Here is a 19781-nt window from a genome sequence, read left to right as displayed (position 1 = left end):
TAAGTAGAGCTGAGAAGAATTGCATGACAGCCAGCAGACAGAGAGAGCACCTGGTCAAGACTAGTCGGCCAGGGTGAGAAGGGTTCAACGCAATGCTTCTGAGGTTGGCTACTTTCAAAACAGTGGGTGTAGTGCAGAATGTGCAGACCCTAACCCATTCAACAGGAAGCAGGTGTAGAGGGAAAAGCAGCTGTGCCCTATTATCCATACTGATGGAGCAGACTCTCTCGCCCTCATTCCCTTCCCCTTTTTTCAATTTTGATGGTTTAATCACGTGCAGGGGCCACCTGACTCCAACCTGAGAGTCCCAGTGAGTAATGGCAAGATCTGTCTGCCCAGATCAGCGTACAGTGGCACTGACAGTAAATCACTGCAAATTAGCAGACAAACCTTATGAATGTACATCCAATAAGAATATAGAAGTTCTCAATCTAGTCTGTTGGGGCATTTCTGACTGTACCCAAGTCTGAAATGACACAGCTGACAGAAGACGGGTTAGTAGCACAAATACACAAAGCTGCGGCTGCCAATATCTTTCCTATAAAGTCCCATTTATTATAATTTAGAGTAGAATGCAATCAAATTATTCTCTATGAGGTATCTTTAAAATGTAAAAACAGTAAACACTGTCCTTGTAACATGGATCGATCACTGGTTTGGTTTTAAAACCAACTGTGGAAGCAACTGAATTCGACTATTGGCTCTATAATTAAGAGAAACAATCTAAAGAAACAATGTTTCTTCAAATGAAAAATGGCACGAGGTCTGGCATGTAATGAGAGTTTGGCAAGTATGCAAAAGTAAAAGAGGGGAACAAATGGTCAGTGCTAAACTATGCATTATGTGAGTAAAAGTCATTAAATTACACTGCCAATGTTTCTAATCAAAGAGATCTGAGGAGTAATGCGTCAGCAATCTAAAAATACCTCTCTGATTTCACATTCATGTCAAACTCAGGTTGAAGCAGTGGCTGTTCAAAGACATGAAAATTCCTTCATACTAAATACTTCCTTGTAGGAAAGAGACAAGAACGCTTTAAAAACCATCGTTTCAGCTGTGTGCAATTATTGCAGACGAGAGGCAATTAATTGATTAAAAGAACTCAAACAATACAGGAACAATTTAAACATTATTAGAAAAACACCAAAGTCTGTTTGGCCTGAGACAAACCTCCCCTTTACTGATCACACACCGTCAAGTAATATACGCTCTCGCACACAAACGCATGCACGCGCACACACACACACACACACACACACAAGACCAGTAATGTGATCTAAAGTGCCTGAATCTGACAGGAAACACAGATGAATTCCAACTATTCTGAGTGAGCAGGCAGGATTAAAGCTTGGGGTCCATTTCTCAATAGTCATCACACCATGTATAATGTTTAAAACATTAATGTGACCCGAGACGCTAGTTAGCGGTTATACTGCCCTCCCCTATACCGCACACAGAAACACAAAGAGGATTAGGGCTTCCTGAGGATCAAGCAGTTTTTGAGACTTGAGATGAAACTGACCATTAAATTAAAATATGCAACTGTGTGGTGGCCAGTGAGAGTGACAATAATGCACTGAAGACAAAAAAATTCTAATTTAAAGGGATCCTAAATGTAGAAATCATAACAGATTCTTGACAGATTGGTTCTTTTACACTGGCAGAGTGGTAAAAAAAAAATTACCTCATATCCGAAATGTACGAAAAGCAAGTCCCCCCCAGTGAAAGCTTTCAATGTTAAAATAAGTTAACAGAAGTAAAAGGATTATTCAAGGGTAAGGAGTATGGTTTTGAGCTCGGTGCATATTTTCTCTCTTTGTAACAACTGTGATGTAGGGGGGGAAAAAACAGAGATGCAGATACTGATAAGGCTGAAAGTAAGGATTGTGGTTGCTTTATTGACAGGTGTGCCACAGGCAGCTGTAGCCACAGGCAGCTGTCTGATAGGCCTCACCTTCAATATTTCGAGTGACTAAAATAAACCTCTCGACCCTGCTCGCGATGTTGGTGCAGTTTGGAGCATTTATCTGGAAAAATATATAGGTTCCTGTGTGGCACGGATCATAAAGGAGTTTGTGTTTCATTTCTGCCAAGTGAAATTCTAGTATTTTACTTGACTATACTCAGCGCTAACTAGCCAGTATCCGGGTCTGTGCATTGCACCCATACAATTTATGAATCCAACATCGAAATATGGTTACTTTGGCTCCAAAAGAGCCAAAACAGCTTAAACTGAGGCTTTAAAATTGAGACTACAGAAGCCAATGGGTTACATATAGTCCATGACCCTTCATGGTCAGTACTTAGTAAAACCTCCTCTAGGAAAATATCCTAGCTTGTAAATACTTTTTGTAGTTGTGAGGAGTCTTTCATTTCTTGTTTATGGGATTTTCTCTTATTCTTGTTTCAAATGCTTCCAGTTCTGTATTATTTTGATTGATATTTTGTTGGGAGGACTGAAGGCCATTCCAAAACATTCAGCTTGACGGTTACTTCCAGAATTTGCTAGTATTTAGTTAAATCCTTTGTTCTAAATGATAAATGAACTCTTGCTATATTACAAACAGCAGCAGCGTCACAGGCTTAACACAAGTCCAATGAATGCTCAATCCACTGCTGTGGAAATGGACATTTATTTTATATCGAAACATAATTTTGTATTTAAGTTAAGATGGTGATGTGTTTATTTTATTTTATTTTATCAAACATCTTATTTACCTTGAAGGTAACAGAAGCTTTGGTGCAGTAGAAGCCTATGGAAACAATGGGGTCTTTGGGTGTGTGGAGTTGGGAGCTGTTGGGGATGCTTCCCGTCTCTCGCTGCTGGTAGAGACCATCCTCTCCTTCTTCCTCTGTGCTTACAATGGCTGGAACGAAGGACCAAGCCCAGGACACCCAACCTTGGTTTGCTTCATCAGGATTACCAGACTGTATGTAGAGGTCTTGGCTAGGTCGCCTTTCCGTATCTACATCCATTCCTGAAGGAGATAAAAGTCTTAATTAGATATCATTTAAACATAAACTTAGGATTTTACTGCTGCTGAATTAGCTGCAGTAAAAGAGAAAAATCTATATATCAGCAACCCCCCCCCTACACACACACACACAAAAAACAAACAAACAAAACAAAACAGTGACATAATTCCTTTCTAGCACACTTTTACCCCAACAGGTAAATGCATTTAAAGTGGCAGTTTCTGAATACAACCTGGTTAAAGAGAGGGGAAACTTGCAGATAATGGAAGTGTCTGTATGCAGGGCGGCACACTAAATTAATTTACCCTTTCCTTCGGGGCATTTTAATTCTAGCAAGTTGTTTCAGCTGTCAACAGAACACACAAAAACAGCAGAGAACAAGGAAGTTTCACAGTAGTTTCTGCCAATGCTCCAGCAGGCAGGTGTGTAAGTATTTGTGGGTTACATGAACTCATTGCTGCATGAATTCCACAGAGCAAGAGGAAGTTCATTCCAGCAGAGGCCAGAGGGCAAAGGCTGTCAGCCAGCATCCTGACAGAGGAGGGCTTTGACTGGACCCAGTGGTCAAGGCAGTCTGTGCTGGACCCAACAGCACAGGCCAATTTCAGTTATGCGTGTGGTCAAATCACATGTTTGGTAAGAAGCCAACTACTAAAATGGAGGCCATGCAGGAGTCCAGGTAACTATGAGCCACTAGCATAAACACTGCTTGGCTAGGAGCGTAGGTAAAACTTAGCAATAGTGTTAACTATAAGTTTGGGAAGATGGGGTGGAGCTGACTAAAGCACTGGCTACTTTGTAGAAAATCCACAGAGTGGCAAGTTGTCGGGGTAGGTTTACAAAAACAACCAAAAGTCTTCACTTTTTCTCCAATTACCATTTGAGCACTCAAAAAACCACCATGCACCCATCCATTCCTGATCCTGACCCCTGAACTGGTCCCATCATGTATGTTTCCATACACATTGGGATAGAGGAAGCTGATGTCAATACATAAGAATGTGTAATTCCATTCCTTGTGGCCTCACGTCCTCTACGAGAAAACAATATTGTCCGTGAGGTCACAACTTAGGAATCCCAGAGGGTAAGGCGGTGAAAATTATGACATATTTTAATTAAATCTTTCACTTTGTGAATTGGCAGCTGGAAATCCCATGTTATGGCTTTTTTATCTGTCTTTCCATCCCAATCTCCCTGTCTGATTCCATCGCTCATTCCTTTTTTTTTTGTTTTTACTCAAGAAAGCCTTTGAGGTGTCAGTTTAACAAGTTATGCTCTTTCACTTCACATCACAGCCTGACGAAGTCTACATTTGAATTACAAGGCAATCAAAATAAAAGCACAATCACCAATCAAGTGATCAAAACAGAGCAGCTTAAGGACACTTTGAAGTATTAAGCCTTAGAAGTGAGTGAAAAATTCCCAAACGATGATGTAGTCTGGCCAGAATGTATGCTGCCTTGGCGTTGAGCACTATGACCACACAGGTGTGAAGTATCCCTGCTCTGGGAGTACAATCAGTGTCTGCCAACTAACAATGTATGTATTGCAGCACTCTATGAACATCTGTCCATATATCCTTAAGTAGAGCTCAGAAGAACTGCATGACAGTCAGCGTCATGTACGGTTTCTCTTAGTCCAGAGTCTTCAAGCAGCAGGGTAGGCCTAAGCTAGGAAAGGATTCGGTGTAAGAGACAGTGACACAGAAAGTGAGTGGGAAGTAGTAAAAAGAGGCAGTGCTCTCACAGGCCAGTAGATGTCCCTCCATGTTTATAGAGGGAGAGGTGGACTGTTACCTGACCGTTCAGTGAAGGCTACTCCTATCTACTGATAGTGCAGGTGTTTGTGTAGACATGCATACATGTTAAGACTCAATCTAAGCTTAACAGATAACCACTGATGCAAAAAACACATACCATAGTGCAATGCATTCATAACGACGTTTTTTTTTTCATGACTGAACTTACTTACAGCATTTTTGCTACCAGCATGACATTAACATCATACTACCGTAAAAGCAATTTTAACTTTAATAGCAGAAACCACTAAACCACTCAATTCAATGGTCATCCCATGTTCACAGTAACACTACAAAAAAAGAAACAATGTCCTGTCATACCAATGTATTATCACTAGGGAGCTACTTGAGGTTAGTAACACTGACACAGCCTGTGGTTTCTGGTTGATTCCTGTGTGAAGGTCCTTTCCATTCAGCACACTTCAAGGGACATGGAGGCTAAGCCCTCCTACAAAGCAAACACTAAACACCAAGTCCCATCCACATGCACATATGATATTGGAGAAAAGTAACAAGTATAAGGGCTCATGTATGTTACACAGAGATGCACACACCCTGCCACACTTCAGCAGCCACTGTCCTCAGTTCATAATTCTTCACATACTTCTTGAAACCATACAACTTTCACTGCTGTGACCAGCTGGTCCATCCAAGCATGTTAGTCATCTATGTTTCCAACCACTTAATTCTTTAGTGTTTTTCTCAGACTTCACTGAATTTCAGACAGTAAGAAAACTAGCCATGTAATCCTAACCGAAGGGTTGTTTTGGTTAGTGACACACAAATATCGCACAATCTTCACCTAACAAGCCTATTCATTAATGAGACATTGGCTCTTACCTAAAAGGAAACGATTCAAACAAACAACATGCAGCCACAGTGAATCATGGGCACATAAACACATTACAAGGCTTTTTCCACTTCAATAATTGGCAAAAAGAAAAACACCTTCACATGTGGGAAAAATTAATATTCCCTTTGAAATTTTTTTTAAAAACAGACCACTTAAGTCATGACTTATTAATACATTACACAGTAGATACAGAATTTATTCCTTACTCTCAACTCAATCTTTTGACCACATATATACACCCTCACACAAATAAACCATATTTTATAAAAAAAAACAAACAAACAAAGAAACACTAGGAAAATTCAATCAGTGCAACAGTATCAGTTACAAAAGCCAACTCAAAGCAAGAGTAAATAAATGAAACGCACATACAGGCCAGTGGAACCAGAATATGCAGCAAGACTCAAGTAGCCTATGGGAAATCAATGAATGTTATGAAGTACTATGCACAATGTTGGTATCATATTCCAGCAATCATGTAACAATGACTGTTTCCTACAAACTATAACCCATGAACAATAAATATGCATGAAAGCCAATTCAGTCTCTACAAGTGTAGTGCTCCGACTCAATGTATGGCTGTCTGTCCTGGTTTGGAAAATTATATTTTGTCATTAAAAAGAATAAATCATTTTAGTTTTATTGTTCTTATTTTTTTTCCAGGAGGGAAAAAAATCAGCTTTATTTCATAAATCTGAAATGCACACATTTAAAATCATGTTTATGAATATGTTTGGAGCCCTCTCAACACACACACCTACTTATTACAGTGCATATACACACAATTGCCCCCCTGCCCCCTCCAGCTTCTTCACTCTGACGATTACTTCCAGCATAACAAGATCTGGGGGTGCTCAGGTTCCAAGAGCTGGTCCCCTCTTGTATATTTTTGTGATGGGATACTAATTCATTCTCAGAGGCTCCGCATAGCAGTAGCATGACACCGACTCTTACATCTGGCATTGGACACTGAACTGGAAGCTGCGCCAACTGGCAACGAAAGTTCCACGCCAAGAGGCAGGGAGTTAGAGCGAGCGAGGAAAGGGCCGTGTGTGGGGCTGTCTACGCTCCCCTTTGCCCACTACTTCTATTCCACCATAATTTGCTCCTGGTGCTAGAGAGGCTGATTTAGCCCAGAAGGACATGACACTTCATACATGAGCATTTTAAGAGGTGTTCAGGGGAAAAGGGATGTCTTTTTTTTTTTTTTTAAATAACCACAGTTATTCAAAGTATACTGTATAAATATATGTCAATGAGTGCAGTTTTGTGAGTGTTCAATTTTGTACAACTCAGTGTCTGCCTTTAAACAACTGCACCTATGCGTTTTGCTTCACAGCTGGACATAAACAGTGTGATTTACCATGTGCTCCAATTAGAAAGATAGAGGTAGACCTGTGTTTGATTCAACCTAGTTTCTTCTCCTTATCCTGCTTTCTCCTGCTTCCAACCACATGGAGGTGATCAGGCCTGATGACAATGGTCTGTATCGAGTTATACGCTCCAGATTTTGTTTGTGGAAAAAGCAGGAGGAGTGCACACCATGGTCAAAGCGATGTTAAATGTCCCATTTAGGAATAACAGCAACATATAAAAAAGACAGAGCCCCTGATCGGAATAAGGCAACATGCAGAGTCATGGGATGACCATGAAGTAAGACCATGCAAAATTTGATTTATTTTGCTTTGTATGTCACTTGATTCAAACATGCTATGGTGATAAGAAGCATACTTAGCCACTGAAATGTTCATAGAGCAAAACATACGTATGCTTTAGCTGTTGTTAGTGATTAAGTCTAAAATTGAAATTCAATTATGATACGGAATTATAATTAATTACTATTATGATACTGAATTTTTGTGGACTGTCTTAAAACTTGTTTTAAACATAAAACATTAACAAACCAATCAAAGTGTTAGAGAATTACTGTTGCTTTCCATAAGAAATCTCACTCACCAGGTGAACTTGCTCCAGAATCCCTTGCATGCCCAGTGCCTTCTTCACCCTCATCCTCTTTGTGTCCTCCGATTTCCCCATAGTAAAGAGCAATGATTAGCTCCAAGATTCGTATAAACATGGGTAGCTGCTGATCGGTAATGGACAACTTCAGGCTCTCCACCATGGTATGGATCTGAAAAATAGTTAGCTATAAATTAGATTTTGATATTTGATCCAATTAATGCACAGATTTATATGAAAAATACAGAACGCATCTATCATCTTCTCTTAGAATTCCAGTACTTTTAAAATATTTGTTCTAAACAAATCTTAGTGTAGAAGAGCTTTTGTCCAACTAAGTGTTCGCAGTTATACAAAATGGATTAGTACCCCCAAAAAGTATGTACTAACAGCACTTGACTTAAAATTCTAACACCGATTTTACTTCAGTCGTGTCTCAGATCATTTCTAGTGGTACCTTAGATTTTCATGAAGGAAGTAAAATCTTCCCAAAACAAGCAGCTGTCTTCCACATATATTTAAAGTCACTGGTTGACAACAATTCACTGATATTAGTCATTATCCTGCTATTGATGTGAGAACAGCTGCCCAAACAAAAGTCAGCCACATTAATCTTTGATATCTGTAAACTGTTAATAGAAATGTAAGTTTTTCCATCATATGGAATCTTCAGACAACAGCATATTGAAATTATATTAACCCCTAACATTTCCTTGAGCTTTGCTAAGATGATGGCAGTTATAGAGTTATTCCTAAAATCACAGGCTGGCTCACCTTTATGACAGATGGGATCTTAGAGTTGATGTTGTCATATGTAAAATGGAGGCGTGTTCTGAAGGAGCATTTGTACAAGAGCGGGTCCTGGTAAAACTCAATTTTGCCGCTAGCATTCCGTTTGTCCAAACACACGGTGCAGTCAGCAAAGTTGATCAGTTTCCTTAGGACCAACTCTGGAGCTGCACAAAGAAAAAAGCAAGAGAAGAAAAAAGGATTAAAACAAAATTAGGTATCATTAAAAACAAACAAGTTAAATTATGCACACACTAACAGAGAGCAGCTCCTGACAACAAATTCTCATTATCAGTGATTTAGTTGGCCACACATCATCAGGTTCTCACTTGACACTGATTCACTTACCCTTGGCAGAATGATAACAGGATCTATTCCCAGAATTATTTCACTGTCTAAACAGTGCCAGTAACCATTACAGTACTCACTAGTTGCTTTCAAGAAGTATGTGAAGAACACTTCCTCTTCCTCTTCCCAGCAGCTTCCAGAAACTTCATTGACACTTGAGTTGATGTTGGACGATTCACATTAGCAGCCATTATTTTTCTAGACACAATTCTAGCACTCTTTACATAGGGCTTATTCCTGTTAACATCACCTGTGCTAAACCCAAACAACAAATGATGTACTTTAAGGGAAAAGCTCTCCCTCTGCTGCTGTGCCAGAAATTTGAACATTGTTGTCGGTCTTTTAAGGCAGTGCTATTTGCAATAATAATAATAATAATATAATAGACAACATATAGAGTAAATGCATATGAGCACAAGGCCTGAAGGAAACAAGCTACATTTAAATATATTGTACATACATGTGCATACTATATCTCAATCTGCATACTATATCCTTCTCTCAAGTATTGGCTTTAAAAATGAGACATCTTTACATTTGTTTGTCCTTTTTTAAAACTAATTATTAAAATGTTTACTATAGGGGCTACTATCTCAGTATGTTTACTAGTTAATCTAATTACCAAGGAATTTAAGAGGCTATTGCTCACCAGTAATGTCCATGAAGGCTCTTTCCCATAAATCATCCACTGTGTAGCACTCTGCTGAGGTGATGTTGACTGACAGCACAATATCATCTTCCACATACTTAAGGATCAGGTTATTCACCACAATGTTCACGTTGTTCACCACACGTCTGATCAGACTTTGGACATAGCCTACAAACACACAGGTTAAAACATAAGAATCATATTAACCCATAAAATATGGACACAAAGACACAAAGACAATAAACCTAATTACCAGGACCCAAAAACGCATGGACAAGGACATATTAGATATATGAAAGATTACATTTGTGTTGAGACACAATAAAGAGTAAAAACTAGAGCTACATTCCATAGTGTGTAGTGTAGACTCAGTACCACTGACCCCTGCCATCCTTGGACGGGCATGTAAAATCTCTGGTTCGGTCTTGTTTTTATCATTTAAGAAATGTGGCTAAGCTAAGCCCGATTTTATCTCGCTCTGAACTTGAGATTGCTATACATGCTTTTATTTCGTCACGCTTGGATTATTGTAATTCGCTGTCTATGTGTCTAAGCAAAGGTTCTCTGGATCGTCTGCAGGTTGTGCAAAACGCTGCAGCTAGGCTTTTGACAAAATCCTCCAAGTACTCACATGTGACACCATTATTATCTCAGTTACACTGGCTTCCTGTTAAATTTAGAGTTGATTTTAAGATCCTGGTCTTGACCTACAGAGCTGTGCACGGACTGGTACCTGCCTACAACTTTGATCTGCTACAGCCCTATGTCCCTAGCAGGTCTTTGAGGTCATCTGATCAGGGCTTACTTGCTATAAAAAACACTAAGAGGAGGACTAAGGGTGATAGAGCTTTTGCCACTGTGGCCCCTAGACTGTGGAACTCTCTCCCCCAAGCATTAAGAACTGTGGACTCAGTAGCTGTTTTTAAAAAACAACTCAAAACTTACCTTTTTAAAACTGCTTTTGGTTAATTTTATGCCTGTTTTATTTTCTCTTTTTAAATCTTTTTATGACTTGTGATCTTATGTGCAGCACTTTGTGATTCTGTCTTGAAAGGTGCTATATAAATAAAAATTTATTTATTTGTTTATTTATGGACTTGTAAATAAGAGATCATTCTGGCATGTTATTCTTCTATCCAAAAAAGGAAAGAAGAAGAAAAAAATCAACCTCAACAAAATTTGCAGCTCTTTAAATCGCAGTGTATTAAGAAGGGCTCTACTTTCTCTCAGATGTAAAATCCTGTTTAACTCCAAATTATGCACATATTGCAATAACTATATCCCTTCCAAGCTCATTAAACTACTGAGGCACCTTTGTGTCCACTTAAACACAAGCAACTTTCACTGAATAAGTACTCACACACACTCATACATAAAAATATGGGTCTTTGTACATACACAGAATAGTGCAATTAAAAGCACAATAAATCCCTGTCATAGGAATCCCATAATATGAAGGGGAAAAAAACAAATTATTTAGGAACTTATGAACTCCTCAAAGGTCAGGATAATCAGGGCTGGGCATTTTTCCAACTTTTCCCCTTTTCACAAGTAAAAGGACACTAATGGAAATGGGTTGCTTGGTGAGGGGTGGCACCTGGGCAGGACTTGCATATTCCCACTTTCTTGATGTGAATTCTCCAAACAATTACCTGCAGTTTTCTCACATGGGTTCAATCAGACATTACAGAGACTCTGTAGCAGAGAGCTGGTAGCATAATGACTGTTTAATGTCCAGTCCAACTAATTCTGACATTTGCAGAATTCTCAAAAAAAAAAAAGGCTCTGTAGGTATTACCAAGAAAAGATCAGGGCTGCAGTGTATTTATTAATATGTCTCATGACAAAATCTGCCAGTAATAAAAAGAGCAAAAAAAAGAACCAATGAGCGACCTGCATAATAACTATTTAGTACACTGTGAATTTACACTGGAAAAACTTGGGTCATAACTTTTAGAAATGTAATGCATTAATTAATTTAAAACATTTGAGAGTGTGACTTTCATATTTTGAGGATATGAAGAGAAAGGATTCTCAATTATACATAAAACTAGAAATTACAGAATTCAACTTTTTTAAAGGCTGAGGGAGGTGAGGGTGACAGTCCTTCTGTTGAGGAAGTGGGTGGATGTAGTAGCCTAGAGCAAGCACAAGAGAAAAAGCAGCATGACAGATTGGGTTTCAACAGAGCTGAGGGAGCCATCCTGCAGTGTTACCAGTACCTCCTAATGGCCACAGTAACGCCCAGAAACAGAAGCTTTGCAGGAAAAACATACATGGTAAGGTCATTACTCAACAAAGTAAGAAATAACTTAAAATATTACAGACAGGGGAGTTTCGACCATAAAATATGAAAATATACAGCAATAAATCCTCCTAACCACAGGACCAATGGCATTATTCATTCCTCCCAAGTACTGTTAAACACAGTCACTACAAGTTAAAATATATAAAGCTTTAATGCTTTTCCCTTATTTTCCAAACCAAATGTTTTTCTTCCTGTATCTACATGCCTGGCCCAGGGCATAACAGAACCAATAATTAAGTGGAACAAAATGGTGCTGTTGATGAAAATATTTATATGAATTGGTTAACTGTTCTGCCACTTGTGCACAGGCCCGACTATGTATTAGCATAATCCAATTGACAAAATTCTCATGAGTTTGCTGCCTGACCAAACACAGCAGCAGGAAGAGAGGATGACATAATATGAACTCAACTCATACTTAATGTGTGTTCATGACACTTGTGCGTGGCCTTGCATGCATGCATGTGCTTGTCTTGAGTGGAGCTGAGTGTGTGTGTGTGTGTGTGTGTGTGTGTGTGTGTGTGTGTGTGTGTGTGTGTGTGTTTCTGGGGTCAGTCAGAAAGCCGATGTTGCACCTGCAGCCTGGGCAGTAAAACCAGCACTTTACCCCCTGCTATTTACCTCTCTGGATCTAATTTACACATGTCAGGGTGTCCTTTCTTTCTCTCTCGCATGCTTGTACACTTGTTATACCTCTTCTTGCCTATAACAAGTCCAAGGCCCCAATCCATCTCCCTGTGAGCCATTGCACTGCTCTGAACTTCTGTAAACAATTGACACAGGCAGCACCTGTGCTGCAGCCCACAGGGAAGAAGCCCACTTAAAACTGTTCAACCATAAAATGGCTGGAAAAACCAGCTCCTTTATGTGATCTAAGAACAGGCCAAGTGGTCTCTTCTGTGCAATACAGGAAAGAAACACTATACTGTACATGCTCACCATTTTCCTGTATATGGAAAGTATTAGCAACTATCAGCTTTGCCACAGTTATTAGCCATAAAGAAAAAGACAAGTCCATAAGATACTAAATATACTGTGAAGTTGTATTGCTGTGTTATTTAAAATGGTATTAGCACTATTGCCAATGTAACCAGAAGCATAAATACAATTCCTGTTGTGGAACGCAGCATCTTTAATAAAATACAGTAAGCCACTATTGATTTTCAGTTTGTAACGTAAAAAAATGCAAAGACAGCAGTGAAAGGATCTCACTTCCGCTGAGGTAACTTTCCAGCAGTATTATGGAAACACATTAATATATGATTAGATTCTTACTAAAGCAGCAATATAAGCCGTCTAATTATGCTAACTATTCAGTTCTAGGGCCCCTTATAGTAAAGTGGGAGATTCAAGGAACTCAACCATGCATGGTACAGCAAGGCACCAACGCAGAACAACGGCTCAGCTGGAGAAATTACCAGCCTTCGTGTGTATGGGATATTTTGTTTCCTTAGTTAGCAGTTTCCACTAATACTACAAAAGCTTCTGTATTTACATTATGGGTAAATGTCCCAATACTCTCAACAGCTAGCAGTGCTAGTTCTTGTTGTGTTGCTGCTTCGATGTGCAAGATAGAACGTCAGATGAATTATGTCTGAAACTGCAGGTTCTGGTTAGACTGGCTGTCCAGCTCACAGCGGCTCTCAGGAGCAGAACAAGGACTATTATCACCAGTTGCTGTCAATGACAGTGGAGACAGCTGGGCTAGTTGGTTAGCTGCAACTACACTTTCAAAATAAGAGTGAGGGGATGGTCTTAGTAAATTAGTGAACTGTATCGCAGCAATCCAGTATGGGATTTTTTTTTCTTTCTTGCTGATATTTATGATGAGAGGATGCTGCAATTTGTAATCTTTGCATTAAATGCAGGTTAGTTTCTATATCACTGTTAATGAAATCAAATCACAGAATGCTATTTTTAGCTACAGTTAGTGCATTTCCTTTTTTTCTGCTTCTGGTTTTGCTCATGACATGAGTGCTGTTTACTGGTTTGACTGTAGACTGAAAACTCTTATCAGGTCTCTTATTGTTGTTTCCAACAAGAAAATGAAAAAAGATCTCACTAAGATCGCTATATAATGTGATTCAGCTAGATATATAATTTCACTCAGTGAAAACTGAAGAAATTGTTTCCTTTCAGTCAATTCACTTGGTACAACACATAAGTACAGGATATCACGTCCCCACGTGTCCTGGCTAAAACCTCTATTCAAGCCTTTAAGGCGGATGACCTGTGATGACATGCACAGGCCTACTTGCGCACATTACCCCTGTTATCACAGTCATCCCTTAGAAAGGTAAAGAGCATAAAAACTAAGAACACCTTTGCTAAACTGGACTAACTTGCTGCTGCTAGTTAGCTCGATTGTCTGCTAGCTTGAAGTTAGCTTAACTGCCCCTGTTGGAGTTAGCCTCCACCATGCAGTTGTTGTGTAGACTGCCCACGCTGCTAAATTTGAGTCTTCCTGTGTAGTGTTTTACTTTGCATTTTGGAACGGACACAAAACTGAAACAAGAAAAGCAGAAATCTTCTGTTCACAACTGTCCTCGCATGGCATGACCCTCTCCTCTCCAAGTGCAAAGACGAGGAGTATCCTGTTGATGTCCCCGCAATTATCTGGGCTGACCCCATAGAATATATTGATGGGTTAACCGAAGACAAGCCAGAACTATGCAGGAGCACTGACCGGCTTCAGCCCAGCACTCCGCAGGAAGACAATGATGTGCTGGACATCGGCCTGGACATTCATGGTTTGTTGGAGGATGAGCAGGAGAGCCCAGTGTGTGGGACCCTGGGAAGCCAAGGCACCAACAAGAAAGCAGAACACACTGTTGCGGTGGGTGAGCCTCCAGCGAGAGCGCAGCCTCCCGTTCAAGTTCTAAGTCAGTTGGCTTGGAGCAAAGGTCCACCTTTGGGCCCCCAGCAGGACCCGATGCCCAGGAAGCTGCTCACCTCCCTCAGTGACACACTTAAGCGCCCTATCCGTGGGTGGTGCGAACCGTTGCTATCATCCACTGTGTACACCAGAGGTGGGCAATCTCAGTCCACGTGGGCCGGTGTCCCTGCAGGTTTTAGATGTGTCCTCGAACCAACACAGCTGATTTAAATGGCTAAATTAGCTCCTCAACATGTCCTTTAGTTCTCCAGAGGCCTGGTAACGAACTAATCATGTGATTCAGGTGTGTTGACCCAAGGTGATCTAGATCTAAAAGATCTAAAACCTGCAGGGATACCGGCCCTCGTGGACTGAGATTGCCCACCCCTGGTGTACACTCTACTGAGGTGATGTTGACTAACAGCACAATATCATCTTCCACATACTTCAGGTTGTTCACCACACAGTTACCAGTTGCAGTTCCGGATCAACCGCCTCAGAATTATAAACCCACTGTTTGCAAGGAGCCAGCAGTGATACTCAGAGAGGAAATAAGTACACTATTCATCCCATTCTTGACCTCCGAGTCATGAACAAATATTTATGAATGAACAAGTTCAAGACGCTAACATTCAGACAACTTTTGAATGCAGCTGGCCCAGATTATTTATTATTATTAACCTTTATTTTACCAGGAAAAGTCCCATTGAGATTAAAAACCTCTTTTTCAAGGGAGTCCTGGCCAAGAGGCGACAACATGTTAAAATTACAAAGTTACATACATGTTATAAGTAACAATTACATTTTAAAAAACATTTTTCTCTGGCTCTCTCAATTTGGACTTAAAAGCATTTAATGAAATAAGATCTGCTATCTTCCAGTCTTTTTGCATCATGTTCCATGTAAAAGGGGCAGCATAAGTAAAAGCCCTCTTTCCCAGTTCAGTTCTGGCAAATGGAACATTGAGCAGAAGAAGATCGCTTGAACGCAGGCTATAAGAAACAGTACTCCTCCGTGTGAGCAGATCGCAAATGTAGGTGGGCATTTGTCCAAGCAGGGCCTTGTAAATAAAGATGCACCAGTGATCAAACCTCCTGGAGGACAACGAAGGCCATCCCACTCGAGCATACAGATGATTGGTTTGCAACAATCATGTGGCTATACACCCGAACCACAGGTATGCATTCGAGGGCATAGTCTACGAATACCTGGTGCTGCTGTTCAGGTTGTCACTGGTGCGCCTTTGCAAAGGCGCATCAGAGACACCTTTGCCGAAGCTGCCAAACCTTCTCCAGTGATTGAGTGATGGAGTTCTGCGCCTCCACAGCCACCTGACCTAAGCCCAATCAATAGTATAATCAATAGATAGTTTGTGATGACTTGGACCGCAGAGTGAAGGCAAAAGGGCCAACAAGTGCTCAGCATCTCTGGGAACTCCTTCAAGACTGTTGGAAAACCATTTCAGGTGACTACCTCATGAAACTACATACTACCAATAACTACACATAATTCTGTATGTGTTCATTCATAGTTTTGATTCCTTCAGTAAAAATCTACAATGTAAATAGTCATTAAAATAAAGAAAAACACGAGGGCGTGATTTCCCATACTTATGTGTTGAGCCTCGTTCCTCTCCTTAAGGGAACAGAAGATATATAGATATAACTATTCATTCTCAATAATCCCCTCTGCACACAATTCAATTATGTACTCATGAAAGCACGTCAAGAATATTTGTTGTGTACTAGCTTCCTTCAACTAGACACACAATCAAAAAATGTAAAAAAAAAACAAAAAAAAACCAAATCCTGAAGATCCTACTGCACTCACAAAAACATGCTGTGACTTATAAGCGGACTACACGCTTTGAAACAGAAAATTTGGAGGGCAGCTTCTGATACACCAAATTCATAGGTTTCAGTATGGCTAGCACAGATTCAAAGGGAGAACTGCCACTATTAAATCGCTTTGAAGTCATATAAAACAAACCACATTTTCAACGGCGTGAATAGAACCAAAGCAGGAATCTCCTGGAACAGGCAAATGTGGTTCTCACAAACGGTGGCCACTCGTCCCCCCACAAGCAGCAGTAAACATAATCACTCACAGAATCGCCCAAGGTGGAAGCACTTGGTCTTTGGTCTTTGTGTGGCTACCAATCCCATGGCATATGAATTAACATCACTATTTTCCACCACAGAGTGAACGAGGACGATAAATCCATTCAGCATGTGAGAGCTCAGAGCTAAATAACTGGATAATTGTGAAGGGCCTGCCTTTTGGTATCACCATGTTTAGTTTTGGTTGTTTTGAAGGAGTTAAAGGGATAAGACGCAACAAAGTGGTTTTTAAACGCAGATACTGACAAAGATCTAAACAGGTCTTTGCGCTGTGAGGGTCTCACATCTAACACAGATCTTCCTTAAGGCTAACAAGTACACAACCATTGCCACATTTTTGTATCGTCCATTTACTTAAAATTATACCTGTCTATCACTGCCTCTGACACAAAATTATTTGCACAACCAACTTTACACTGACAAAGGACATAGCTTAAAATATTTAGCAAGAAAGTACAAAAAGGATGTTAATCACCAGTCTTTTAAAATTCTAAAAAATAGTGATGTATGACATAATAGCTGTAGTAGGATTAGAATACAAGTATCAGTGTGGAAGCTGTAAACTGGCTTATGGCATGATGGCGACTGAAAGTATGTAATAATGTATCATAATAGGTAAAGGTAAGTAAGTACAGTTTATTTATAAAGTGCTTTACACAGACATATAGTCACAAATTGCTGCAAAATCCAAATTTAAAAAAAACAAAACATTGAGTAATTAAAATAAAAAATAACAGAAAATTAAAATGCAGTGAAAAATGGTGCACAATTCTGAACAGAATGTATTTACATTACATATGTTATGCATTTACACTAAAAGACCATCAAATGCAAGATTAAGATGCACTGTTGTGTGGAAAGAAAGCACAGTGCAGCTTTTCAAACAGCCCTAATGCAGTACAGAGTTGTCAAACTAATTTTATATTGCGGGCCACATACAGCCCACTTAAGTGGGCTGGACCAGTGAAACTCCCCTGTCTGTCAGTGTAAAGAAGTTACATATGTAACCGTTTTTCTACATGTTAGAGAAAAAGCTGCTATCCTTTTTTTGTTGTTGTGGATGTTTTTGTTTTGTAGTTATATAAAAAAAACAAAAAACAGATAAAATGATGTGGCCACATTTGGCCCACGGGCCTTGAGTTTGACACGTGAGGTAGTATATTGGCCAGTACTAGCACTGAAGAGCATATCCATATGGAGATGTATCAACTGTGCATCCATTTTACTTGTTGATATATTACATCTTCTTACAATACGGTACATACAACAGTTCACATTCTACAAAGATAATGTATTATTTATGACTTATGTTAGGTTTTTACATGGAGACAGAGTCATCTCTGTCACAAGATTTGAAAGTCTGAATGGTCTTTGCATCAAAGCTGCACTTCCCAGCTATGTTTTAGCATCATTAATGCCGACTACCCTTACAATAACTTAAAGAAACATAAAATGACATTAAAAAAGCACATGTATACCATGGCTTTTGAAGGAATTTCTGTAACTCAAAGGAACTGTAATATAGTAGTGACATGATCTTTTTCTGAAAGACATTTCAGCACTTTAACAGATTGTGGAGGCACTAATGTTAAGCATCCCATCTCTGAAAAAAAAAAACACCATACTTCAACTACATTAAAGCCTCCTGTCAGGTTTGGTTTGTATCTTATTCTTGGGAAAACATCCTCTGTCTGAGTCATAGCAGGTTAGTTTTACCTCATCTACCTTTTAACCTCAAGCTTTTAATTAGGTAGGTTGGGATTACGGCATTCATTTGCTTCCTTGCCATTACCGAGGTGCAGCAACCTCTGACCCCAAAGTTGTCTCTGCAGTCTGTAATGGGCTGAAATAAGGTCCGCTAGTAGAAAAGTTAAGGGTGTGCACACAGAAGAACACACTAAAATCATGGCGCGCGCGCACACACACACACACACTCTACTGGGAGATCTGTTGGAAGCAGCCCTAAAGGGAGATGCCTGGGTGTGAGGAACCGTGCTTTAACAGCTGGGGAGAGATATTATCTCATAATGTAAAGCCTGGAAATGGATCCTCCCAGGATACAACAAGCCAGGAGTGTAAGTTCATACATTCAACCACACCAGGGTTTGGAAGTGAAGCTTTTTTTCAAGCTGACCTAACTCAGCTCATGACCCCTGCCTCTTGGATTATGTTTTTACCTTCATTCGTGCTCTCTAAACAGATTATTTTTCATAGATCTTAAAGGTTGAAAGGTTGTCGCACACCTACTTGAAAATTTTCTTACATAAGTATATATGTTCAGAGGTATTTGAAATAACTGCATCCATACATTTTAAAAATAAAACTGCCAACATAAAAGATTAGGGTAAAAAATGCATTCAGTCACACTAGGGCCCTGGTGTTCACAAGTTCTGGTGTGAAAGGTCTGTATAAATTTTTTTTTTTAAATTCTATTATTCAGCCACTCTCAAACAAAACCGCTCTTTGTGAGGTGCACTAGAGTGCTGCAGTAAGGTAGGCATGGAATCCGTGGCCCTGTGGGAGGCATGTGGTCAAGGAACTTTGTTGATAAGAGCCATCACCGTATGATTTATAACAGGCACATTCCCCGTGCTCACTCTGGGTGATTTACACTTGTGAAAAACAGCGCTACGTGGCTCATCCCAAAATAAAAACTCTTATATGGTAAACGGGAGATGATACATACATACATACTAAAGTATGTAAAGTTATAAAATATGAAAAAAATATTAGTTAACTACTTTTGAAAAAAAAACCTCTGGTCCTTGGATAAAATAAAACTAACTGAAGCAATTTTGTGAACTTGAAAAACTAATTAAAAAAACAACAACTAAATATATAGATATATCCTCAGTCTTAGTGTTGGTTATTTTGGTAAAAAACAACAACAAAATAACAACAACATCTTCCTTGATGGGGCAGTAGTGGACACGTTTTTGAAGCTTTGGAAGTCTACAACACATTCAAAAAGTTATCTGCTTTTATTGCAATACCTGAATTAATTTTCCTAGTTCTTGCCTCAGCATGTGCCCTCCAATAACAATATTTATTAAGATAATAATTAATAAATGTAAGACTGAAAATAATAATAATAATGATAATAATA

General features: G+C 39.5%; 1 protein-coding gene across 3 annotated transcripts in view; it reads right to left on the bottom strand.

Moving 5' to 3' along the window:
• vps13b (vacuolar protein sorting 13 homolog B) overlaps nucleotides 1-19781 on the bottom strand; it is a 297078-nt gene that overhangs the window by 255665 nt on the left and 21632 nt on the right. For all 3 annotated transcript variants that reach the window (XM_082550699.1, XM_082550697.1, XM_082550698.1), the window contains exons 5-8: nucleotides 9373-9540; nucleotides 8361-8542; nucleotides 7584-7758; nucleotides 2719-2978 (exon numbers count right to left, since the gene is read on the bottom strand). In XM_082550699.1, the coding sequence (XP_082406825.1) occupies nucleotides 2719-2978; nucleotides 7584-7758; nucleotides 8361-8542; nucleotides 9373-9540 (785 nt within the window). The remainder of the gene's footprint in view (nucleotides 1-2718; nucleotides 2979-7583; nucleotides 7759-8360; nucleotides 8543-9372; nucleotides 9541-19781) is intronic.

The sequence above is a fragment of the Aulonocara stuartgranti genome (assembly GCF_965226115.1).
Source record: "Aulonocara stuartgranti genome assembly, chromosome: 11".
Taxonomy (NCBI): Eukaryota; Metazoa; Chordata; class Actinopteri; order Cichliformes; family Cichlidae; genus Aulonocara; species Aulonocara stuartgranti.
Note: the sequence above shows the minus strand (reverse complement) of the source record. Positions and strands in the feature narration are given on the sequence as shown.